Source organism: Macrosteles quadrilineatus, unplaced genomic scaffold (genome assembly GCF_028750875.1).
Source record: "Macrosteles quadrilineatus isolate MER2022 unplaced genomic scaffold, UCM_ALF_1.0 Scaffold_1__1_contigs__length_201487025, whole genome shotgun sequence".
Lineage (NCBI taxonomy): Eukaryota > Metazoa > Arthropoda > Insecta > Hemiptera > Cicadellidae > Macrosteles > Macrosteles quadrilineatus.
In genome coordinates this window covers 52,648,913-52,660,938 of record NW_026542594.1, presented here as the reverse complement: position 1 = coordinate 52,660,938, position 12,026 = coordinate 52,648,913, and the positions used below count along the sequence as shown (strand labels likewise).

Below are 12,026 nucleotides of genomic sequence, written 5' to 3'. Positions count from 1 at the left end.
AGTGAGTGTGTCCTGTTCATACTGCTGCCTGCCTTTCCCTGACTACACAAAGGCATAATCATAATCTGAAGAAGTATTTTCAATTTTGTTGTATTTATTTACTTTTACAGTTAGGGGAAATCACTTAACTACAAGTTAAATCACGCATTTTATTTTTGAAATCCTGGCTGATAAAACCAATTTTTCCTAGTAGTGCGGGTGGTGGTTGAGGGCGCCACCCAACCATCGGCGCCCCTGGGCACATGCCCAGTCTGCCCGTTTATAAAAGTGGGCCTGATTGGCGGTATACCGTATAATACTGATGTTTACAATTTTAGTGATTCAATTCCTTTGGTTTGTGCTAGTTTTGAATGGAAAACCATAAATGTATCTGATGTTGTAAATATTGTAAATAATTTTAAGTCATCTGACAGTAAGGACATCTTTGATATGTCGACTTCACTAATCAAAAGGGTTGTTAAGATACTTGCTCCTTTGCTGGTCCACTTGTTTAACTGCTGCCTTTTGCAGGGCATTTTCCCTAATGTATTAAAGACAGCCAGAACTGTACCTGTGTACAAAAAGGGTCCCAAAAATGTCTTATCTAGCTATAGGCCAGTGTCCTTGATACCTGTGTTTGGTAAGATTTTTGAAGCTGTCATGTTAAGTCAGCTCTGTGATCATTTTGAAGCGCACGGGCTCCTGGTCCCCACCCAGCATGGTTTTTGGAGGGGCAAATCTACTGTCTCGGCAGTGGGATCCCTTCTGCAGGTCATCCTGGAGGCATTTGAGGAAAAATGTTCAACTTCCGTTGTCCTGTGTGATTTATCACGGGCTTTCGATTGTGTTTCACATGACTTATTGCTACAGAAGCTTCCTAAGTATGGGGTTGGTCCCCGTGCGCTTGGAATGATCGAGTCCTATCTTGATAATAGGACTCAAGTAGTGTCATGGCCGCATGGGCAGGTGTGAACTCAAAAGATCTGGCAGTTCAGCATGGGGTCCCACAGGGCTCGGTGCTTGGGCCTTTCTTTTTATAGTGAATGACCTTTATCACAATGTTTCTAATGATGTGTTGCTGTATGCGGACGATACAACTCTGTTCTCTAAGAACACTGACCCTATCACAGCTAGAAATTGTGTAAACACATTGGTTAATGCAGCATCTGAATGGTTTGCTGGAAATATATTAGCCTTAAACAAAGATAAGACTCAGGAAATCATGTTTAGTCTTAACAAAAATGTTGCCAGCAGTGATCCTGTAAAGCTTCTGGGTTTCACCCTGGATTCTGAGCTTGTGTGGAGTGACCACATTGACGCCCTCTGTGCTAAGCTCAATCGAGTGATTTTCCTTTTAAGAAACTTATCTCATGAATTGCCATTTCATTTCTTGAGGCTGGCTTTTTTCTCTTTCTTTCAGGCACACGTTGTCTACGGTACGCGGCTCTGGGGTCACTCCCCACATGCTAAAAAAGTGTTGTTGCTTCAGAAAAGAGCGATTCGAGTCATGTGTCAGACTCATTTTATAGAGCACCACAAACCTGTATTTAGAGAATTTCGGATCATGACTGTAGTCAATGTGTACATATATCAATGTTTGATATCAATTAAAGATATGGAGGCTGATCTTGTATATAATAAGGATGTTCACTCTTACATGACCAGAAATCGCTCAAATGTACATATAAGTAGAAATTGATAAAGTAAATGACAAAACTGTTTTCCTGTTACGGGTATTGGGTTTTTCAATGCCCTCCCTGGTATTGTCCGTTCCCAGAGGAGATCAAAATTTGTATCCATTGTGAAAAATTGGCTTGAGTTGAACCCATATTACAAATTTGATGATTTTTTGATGCCATGAAGGCTGCACAAAACTTAAATACTTAATAAGTCATTTCATGTCCGTCTACTGAAAGGTATGTTTGTTTGACAATTATATTTTGCATGGTTTGCTGTGTGAAGATTTTGACAGAAGTGCTGTTGTTTGGTTTGCAGTGGATTATTTTATTATTTTATATGATTTATTTTTTTCAGGAAAAGACTGAAATATTATTTTTAGATTAATATTTTATGTAAGACAAAGCCTATTGTAATCAACTTAATGGCCGAAATAAATCTTGAATCTTGAATTATTTGCGAGATGACAATAAAAAGGTAAGTAAGAGTCACAACATATGTTGGTCAACGAATCATCTAAAATAGCACATTACAAATACCGTACAGAGAAAGGGAAGAACAATCGGAGTATTATCATTGAGCATAATACTTAACAAAATGAATTACCAATAATTAGGGTCACCGGAATTAAGCTGATGCACCAATGACTTTAAATACTCCAAATCACCATTCCATTTATGTGAACCAAATATAGACCTACCATTGAGTTTGGACACTGCAAGTAGACTTTCCATTTATGTTAACTAGATGTATCATTAATGTCTAGACTTTGGATAGGTACTGGCACTGTAAATATGAATTCCATTAATGTGAACCAAAGGTACTATTGAGTTTGGATAATGCAAGTAGACATTCCACTGACGTGAACCAGATGTACCATTGACTTTGGATACTGCAAATAGGCTCTCCATTTATGGAAATCAAATGAACCATTGACTTAGGATACTGCAAGTAGACAATTCATTTACGTTAACCAAATGTGCCATTGAGTTTAGATACTGCAAGTAAACTTTTAGTTTACTTGAACCCGACGTATCATTGACCAACATTGACTTTGAATACTGCAAATAAACATTCCATTTGTGAACCAGAAGTAAAGCCAACTATTGACTTTGGATACTGCAAAATGCACATCTAATTTATGTGAACTAAACTAAATGGACCATTGACTTTGAATTCTGCTAGTAGAAAACTATGCATTTATGTGAACTAGACGTACCATTAATGCAGACTTTGAATAGGTACCTACTACAAATAGGAATTCTATTTATGTGAACCAAAGATACCATTGACATTTGATACTTCAAGTATCTCATTTACGAGAAACAGATGTCGCATTGACTTTAGAAAAGTATTGTATTAATATGCTAGCTACGTTCAATATTGCAAGCAGACAACTGCATTGTAACCTGCTATTTTATTAATCTACGTAAACATAGCATAAACATAGCATATCTAATACCTTTTTATTTATCAACCCAAGGTGCTACCCCTACAAGCACCAGTCCACCACCTATATTATAGCACCAGTCCGCTTTATTTATTATAGTTTGTCCAAAGTGTCGTGCACACTGGAGTATTAGAGCGGTAAGGGGGGGGGGGTAAACCCGTTACCACGCACTCCTGCAAAAATATGCTACCACGAAAACCTACCAGACCATTAAAGATGTGGGAGGTTGACGTGAACGTACGCTCCCGTCGAGGTTAGAGTGGTATCTCGACGGGGGCGTAAATGTGCCATCGATTGGGTCACCATCAAGGCGCCACCATGACAACCCACCACCTCGTTTTTTCGGTTTGAGGTGACACCCACTTCCACAAAAAAGCGAGGTAGCGGGTAGACTTGTAAACTTGTGCCCAGCATAAAACATACATTAAACAAGTTTCTGATTTTATAATTGGGTGAGAAGTATACTTGGACTATTCAAAGTCAACGAAACAACGTTGTTGCTGTTATCATTGCCAATATTATTTACTTATATATTAACTTAAGGTATTCAGAGCAAACATCACAGCTTCATAGAACACAGTAGCCGGAGTTTAGTTCGCTTCGCGCGCGCAAGTGCTTCTCGTGCTTCTGGACTGGGTTTAGATTTTAGAGAGGAGAAGAAAAAAGTTCGTTAACTGTCAAATTCAAAAGTTTTGGGTTTGGTTTGGTGTTTCTTTCATTGTTATTTTCGAATACTGTAGTTAGTTATCTTTAATTTGATTCGAGTTCGGTACAGAAGTTAAGATTTCTACTTCTTTACCATAGTATTTGAATATGGCACCTTCTAAGAAGCCTAGCAGTACGAGAAAATCACTACCCAGTGTTAGTAACAAAGATAACTCTTTCTTTCGTGGATTAAGTGTGTTTCAAGACCGTGTTCGTCGGCGAGAATCACTTCGAAATTTGAGATCAATTAAGGTAAAGTCTGTATTTTACTACCACACCGTTTTATTAGTTTAATATGGTTTGCATAACCAATACACATTGATAATGTAATCAATTTTAAAATCTAGAACCCTTTGATGCTATATTTGAATTGGGCTAGGCCTAAGTTAGGTGGGGTTGTTCAAACTGTTTTGGGGAGTAAGCCTATATATGCCTATGTCAAATAGGGGATGCTTAGCATGGACAAATAGGTCTAGATCTGTAGTCATCATACGGTATATCTTTCACTGAAAACTTTCCTGGATTCATTCTTAAATTAGGACATTAGACAGCTAAACTACTGTCTACCAATTTTCCAATTAGATGAGAATGAAAAGAACCATAACGCCTGGTGCAACAGATAAGAATAAGAGGCAAAACTATTCCGATTCATATACCTAACCGTATAAACTCTTTACTTTTCACAAGTCAATAACTATAAGACCAATATTAATGCAGGGGTCGCCGTCTAGCTGTAGCCTACTGCTGCATTTTGGTGACAGTCTTCGTCAAGCTGTACCTCGTCCAAAATCTGAAGATACAACTTGACGGTGGCGTATCTACCCGTCAAGTTGTCCTACGTCTAACTTAGTTGTACACACCTTATGTCTAGTTGTACACCCTGTGTCAAGTTGTAAACCTAGGTCTAGTTGTACACCTACATCTAGTTGACTCGAGAGATCTGAAAAATCAGCAGGGTAGGCCTACAATTTGTCGGGAACCTAGGGTCAAGTTGTATCTACATCTAGTTGTATTAAGTCTAGTTAAACCTCTTAAAACTCTGCAGAATAGGTACAATTTGTCGGTTACCCCACCGTCAAGTTATACCTACGCCGCTCCGAGCTGTATAAGTCTGGTTGTCTCTCGGTCGATAAAGTAGGCCTTCAACTAGACGCCAAAATAAGTACAACTTGACGGTGGTACAACAAGACACGGTCATTCCAACAACTAGGCCTAAGTTAAAGTTGATCAAATCTGACAACAAAAACAATACCGTAACAATTTAGACCATATGATAATTCTTCACCCATCTCCATAAACGAGGTGTCATTTTAAAGCTCTTTTTACCCACTAAGTTTACATCATAAAAGTATAGGCTACAAATCACTCATTTTTCAGTAGTCTTTTGTAAAAAATAGGCTATCTATTTTATCATTCTACAAGTAGGCCTAATTTAGACTTGAAATGTTTTTTTACGTTGTTCGATCAGCTGAAACATGTGAATTAAATTAATCAAAACAAACAAATATATTTACTTTTTAAATCCGAGTGATTTGTTTTTTACTTAATCCATGGAGGCCAACATACTTAGTCTGTGCTTACTACGATAAATAACCCTGAAGATGAAATCACACTTGGAAGTCTAAACAAGAACAATTCAAAAGTAAGTACGGTATGGATTCGTTAGCTTTTATATTTCTTTATTTACGACATAGTCTTTATTTTGACATAAACTGCCAACCATTCTATGTATATTTATGGACTCCATCTTCTTTTCTTTATTACAGGTTTCAATGAATTGTTATGTTGTGTCAAATTGTTTACCAAACAGGAAACAATTTACTGTATAGGCCCTATCAGTTTTATTCGGCTTATTACCAAGGGACGTAGAATGCTTTTTTTATCCATTAGAGTTTTTGAACTCATTTTAAGCCCTTATAAGTTCATCACCTCATAAACCCATGTTAAAAAGGCCATGCTACAGGATCCATCATGTCACATTAGTGGGTAGATTCATTGATAGATCCACTGCCATATCCCATATGTTTTAGGCAAATAAATTGGCTGTTTGTCAGATTTTAATGGTAAGATTTTAAACTATCCGCCACTGTGACATAGTGTTGTTCTGCAGCATGGCCTGTTTGCAAGAGGAGCAAAAGAGCGTCATCGGCATACAGTGACAGCAAAACACGTGGAACTGTAGCTGCATGTCATTCGTAGATAGAGCACTGACCCTAGGACGCTGGCTTGGGGAACTCCTGCCACAACTGGCCTCAAGAGCAAAATTTTTCCTCCATGCAGGCTCGGAAGAACTTCCCTTGCAAATATGACTTAGTAGATTAACAGGTAGTGGTGATCGGCTGAATTTGCAGAGGATTCGAAGGCTGCTGACGTCCAGGAGCACTGCAACAGAGCACAGGTTAAGGTTATGATTGTCCAAAGTATGTTCATGAATAAGTTGTTGGGTCGTGGATGCCCCTGCGGAAACCAAACTTCTCCAGCCTGATGTAGCCTTCAATGAAAGGTGCCAGCCTTGTAACTTGTGTTCAAACATCACCGAAAGGAGTGAGATTGGCTTATAGTTCTATCGGAATAGATGGTTCTCCATTGTTTCGGCATTACGATAATCTTCGCGGTGTACCAGGTGGCCGAAAAGTGGCAGTACCTAAGGACAGAGTTGAATATGCTTAAGCCTAGTCCACACATGGAGACTGAGTCAGTCGACAGTCTGTCAACACAGTTTCGGATACAAGTTTCGGTTGTGTTTTGCGTCCACATTAGCCAGCCAGTGTTTCCATGTTTGTTAGTATGGTGATCAAGGAGGACGTAATCATATCCTGTGCAGGCTTCATTTTTCTGAACCATGGGTCTAATGAATCTAGGAAGAGCCGATGATGGACCCATCATTTTCTCGAGCAAGGTTCGTACTATGGTCACAATCTTCTATCAGACCTTCAGATTAGGTGGAGGATTAGGAACTTCACTAGGTCGACTTCTAAATATTTTGAAATTTTGTTAGGCTTTGTTGGTTCTAAGATATCAAACTTGAAGAGATGAACAATTCAATAAAATGTCATCCTACTAATATTATAAATGAGAAAGTTTGGATGTATGGATGGATGTATGGATGTATGTTTGTGACAAGTGAACGCGAAAAATACTGGTCGGATTTGGCTGAAATTTGGCATGATGATAGCTCACATTCCCGATTAACATATAGGCATATTCTTATTTCAAAAATCCTTTCGGGCTCCGCCCCGGTGGCTCTGGAGTTTCCCATGTTAACCTTATGAGAAATGGAATTATTGAATCTTAACAGCTGTTTCAATTAAACAAGTTGGTTCTGTTCTATGATGTTCAATAGCATTAAAGTTACAAGGATTACCAACAGTGTGCAGCACTATTGTTTCTTTTACATTTATGACAACAGCTAATTTGCAACCAAAAGGTGAGTGAGCGTAGCTAACGAACATCAACCTGGAGGAGAGGAGAGTTAGCGTAGCGAACGAGCTAACCTGAAGGCAAGTGAGCGCAGCGAACGAGCTCCAACCTAAAGGTGAGTGAGCGTAGCGAACGAGCTCCAACCCAAAGGTGAGTGAGCGTAGCGAACAAACTTCAACTAGGACGTGATTGAGCCATGCGAACAAGATAATCTTGAAAATTAAGAAGTTAAACGGGGCAAAGCCAGCGGGTTACAGCTAGTATAATAATAAAAATCATTGAAAACTAATTCCAAAATTTTCAAGAAACTCAATCCAGCTCTTTTATTACCGCTTTGCAGTGTAACTAAGTGGGCTGAATGTTGAACACCTTCGGCTTGTATCCAGTCTCCTGTCTCCAGACACGTCCACACATTTAGACTTGAGACAAAAGTTTTGTTTCTTGTCTCCATGTATCCCATTCGAACGGGAAACAGAAAACACTGTGTTTTTCTCCAGAAACACCAAAATTTGTCTGCCAACAGTCGGCCAACTTTCTGGAGACATCGCTGGAGACAAATGGCAACACTCCGGACACAGTTGGCAGACAATGTTTCCGCAGACAAATTGCCATGTGTGGACGAGGCTTTAGCAGGGGCAGACACAACATGGGGGGGGGGGGGGTACTTTGATTGGACTTGGAGCCCACTCTATCCAGGCCTGGGACCTCCCTCGAAATCAGCCTCTGGGCCACCTCCTGGAATTCTGGCAGTGTGAACGGTGCCACCTCCTCCTCTGCGTGCTCATCAAACTATGTTGCCATGGAGTGCTCACATCTGCCTTGCATCCTTTTTTCTTAGATGTTAGTGTTTATCTGAAACTGATCGTGCATCAAGTAAGCAAATGCTTCTGCTTTCCCCTGGGCTTTGTTCACCAGACCGTGCTATCCGAGGAGCGAGTGACTTTTTCCCTTTATGTTTCGGTTCTGCTCTCCATACTGATTCTTCTTCTACGGTGAGTGTTGACAGAAATTTGCTCCAAGATTTTGTCCTGTTATCATCTAAGAGCTATCTTGTCTAACTACTCTATTTTACCTCTAGCATGCATTTTATTCCTGGGTTTCTCAGGTGCGCCTACAATACTGTTTCCTGAGCCTGATCCCCTCGCGACCTCTCAAGGGTATGTGTATTCTAATATAGGTTTTAATTGTTTGCTGTCAAAACAATCCTTGATTGTAGCATAGGTTTCAGTTCCTGCAACAGGAATTCTTATGTTCCGAGTCGCATGCAGTTGGAAGATAAGCACTGAGTGGTCCGACGTCAGGTCCTCTACGCTGGAGACGTCTATCTGAAAAGGAATATTTTTAGCCATCTCAAAGTCAATGACATCAGGCCTATGATTAATGTTTTATGGATAGTGAGTTGGTTTGACTGTGGCGTAGACAATGTCCCTCCCCATGTCTAGAACATCCCTGATCGTCTTGCCTCTTGAATTCGTCATCTTTGAGTTCCAGGATAAATGCTTCGCATTGAGATCGCCTGCAAGAAACACTGGCTCGTTTCGGGTTAATATGGCGTCAAATCTATGTCTGTCGAGGCGAACTCCGCATGGTCGGTGGTATGTGGTCACAAGCAGTATTTCCGTTCCATCAACTTGAACCATTAGGCCTACTCTGCTACCCGTTAGATTTGAAGTTGAGCACTATAACCACTCGGCTATTCAGACAATAATGTTTATGGTAAGCCATAAGTCTATTACTAAACCTTAGGGTTTTTGTCTGAAACACTTTTGTGGGTACCAATATTTTAGGGCATTGCTCCTGGGTAAGAAACATACCTAAATATAATATTTAATTGTCCGGAAGTCCTTAGTTACTCACACAGCCGCCATTTTGTTTTTTTCACTTATTAATTTTTTTCTAAAGGATGGTTAAACATACGAAATGGAAACGTTGCACAAACATTTATGACAACTAGACAAAGCTACAACAAAATTATGAAGTTTTTTCAAATTCATAAAACAAAATGGCGGCCATTTAAAGTTTTGTTTCTTAAATAACTCAAAAACCGTTGATTTTACAAAAAATTTAAATGGCCGCCATTTTGTTTTATGAATTTGAACAATCGTCATTATTTTTTGGTAGCTTTGTCTAGTTGTCATAAATGTTTGTGCTAAGTTTCCATTTCATATGTTTAACCATCCTTTAGAAAAAAATTAATAAGTGAAAAAAACAAAATGGCGGCTGTGTGAGTAACTAAGGACTTCCGGACAATTTAAATATGATTATTTAGGTATGTTTCTTACCCAGGAGCAATGCCTTAAAATATTGGTAGAGAGTTCCGGGACACCCAGTATATATATATGTAGGGTATGTATGTTTTATCCTGAGTAATTTATTTTAAAACGTTTTTATTAGCTCACTTTCTTGTCCGGTACAAATTTTGTAATCAATATTATACTAACTTCCCGATGAGCTAGAGACTTGAAACTTGAAACATAGCTCACAAATGGATGACAATGCAATATTTAATCATTTAGTTTTCATATTTCCCTTGGGCTACGCCCTACGGGCTTGTTTGTATTACCTCGCTTTCCTACAAATTTTGATATCAATTTCAAACGAGGTTCCCGATGAGCTAGGGACTTGAAATTTGAAACGGGTGTAGGCACATGCACCAGGCTGTAATCCTCTTAATCACGGTCGGTTGACCTGTCAGTTCTAGGTTGGTGTCGAACGCTTCCGCATCATACCGTGCATTGCCGAACTGTTCGCGGCAAATTATTAGCTCTATCACCGTCGCTGTCAAAATATATCGTCTGTAGGTTAAATTTAAATTTAATTTAACTGTAATAACCTAACCAAACTAACCAAACTTGCTGACAATGAAAAATCGAATGAAGGCGTACAAATCAAAAAATAGTTATGTTCATCAAATAAAATTACAAATGCCTAAAATTTAATTTTTTAAATATAGAATTAAACTGTTATAACCTAACCAAACCAACCAAACTTGCTGATACGGTGGGATTCAGAATTCTCGATTCCCCACCTCTACTCCGGTGACCACTACCCTCAGGCCATAAATCAGGGGATTAACCCAAACAAAGATCTGGGACGCTGTCCGTCTCCCATTTGAAACATAGCTCACAAATGGATTACAATACAATATTACATCATTTAATTTTCATATTTCCCTTAGGCTACGCCCCATGGGCTTCCAAATTTTCCATGTTTACATTTTGAAAGAATGTAAACATATCAAATAATTTAAGTCAGCTGTAAATATTTAAATTTGACAGTTCTAAGAGCAGAGACAGGTTATGCTCCCAAGAAATTCATTGTACAAACAAACATTTCAAAATAAAGATCTGATTGCATATATAAAGATGTTTAATAATAATGTTAATTGCTATTTATTTTGTATTCTATAAAGTAAACAATAAATTAAATACATTGATATACTTATAGTTTATAGGTAGGTCATACATTCAATCTAAGTTAGTACATATCTATATCAAAAGAAACTCAAATAAACCTTAGATTTCCCGTTAGACATGCCTCTGTCTTAATCTGATATAGATGATTGAAATAGATTTAACATCCCCACACATTAAAAACTAAAAAGTATAAAATAATTTATATATATAAATATGTGAAGAGTATAAATACTTGTAAGATTTAAAACGAAAAACGTGGGGTGCATGCAATTGATAATAATACATTAGTTCAATAGGTGAAGGTAATTGTAAATTATTAATTGCATGCACCCCCTCATTTTTCGTTTTAAATCTTAGAAGTATTTATACTCTTCACATATTTATATATAAATTATTTTCTACTTTTTAGTGCGTTTAAAAACGTTTTGTTTTAAAAAACGTTTTTTTACTTATAAATTATTTTTTCAAGTATAGTTACTTAAATTGAAATGTGATTTTGGTGCCCTTGTTGTTAACAATTATTTAAATTTATCCAAATAGATCATTCAGCATTGATGAAAATAATATATCGGTGCACAATTGAAAATAAATGATTGCTTTACAAGGTTGTCCTCTAATCAATTTGGACATATGGCATTTTCTTTGTGGGGAACAGCTTCAAAATCAAACTTGGATATATTACAAAGATTTCAGTCAGAATTACTAAGAAATATTACTGAAGAAGTTACGAGCTGCAGTAAAAAATACATATCCAAGCTTGAATATCATCGGAACCATTTGGCCCTCAACCTCCTAGACAACAGTCAACATGTCTACAGACTAAAAAGAGAAAATGTTTTAGACCTTTCCGACTCGATTTGTACAGCAGCTCTGAAATTTCCTTCTTTGCTTTTTTTTGTTAGTGCTAAAGCTGTTTAGCTGCTAACTCATGTTTTCCAATTTTTATTTTATTTATATAAATGTCATCATATTTACTTATTGTTTAATGTAAAACAGATTGTAAAAAAACATTAAAAAATAAAAAAAGTTGGAACAAAACAGATTGATTAAGTCGTCTTACTCCTGCACAACCAGTGATACTACAATCACCTTCATTTAAGTAACTGTTCTGGCGCGGCACTTCTGAAGGCGCTATAAGCTGTAGTTAAATCATTTCTAGTCTTAAATTTCAAGGGTGTTTACTTAAAATTATAACAAAATATACCCTTTTCCCTCGAGTCAAAAAGTTTTATATTTTTTTTTGTGAAGGGTAAAAATATTAAATTTAAAATGTTTAAAGTTGTAATAATGTAATAAGAATGTCTGCATTTACAACACATAAATACAGGGTTATTCAAAATGAATGACCCAGTTTTAACGCTTTATAACTTTTAAACTAT

The 12,026-nt window shown here is 37.6% G+C and overlaps 1 protein-coding gene across 1 annotated transcript in view; it reads left to right on the top strand.

Annotated features, from left to right (window-relative positions):
* The first annotated feature begins 3,826 nt into the window (after positions 1 to 3,826).
* Positions 3,827 to 12,026, top strand: part of LOC128983067 (rhotekin-like) — a 194,687-nt gene continuing 186,487 nt past the window's right edge. The window contains exon 1 of the mRNA XM_054402205.1: positions 3,827 to 4,063. Within this exon, the coding sequence (XP_054258180.1) occupies positions 3,920 to 4,063 (144 nt within the window). The 5' untranslated portion in view covers positions 3,827 to 3,919. The remainder of the gene's footprint in view (positions 4,064 to 12,026) is intronic.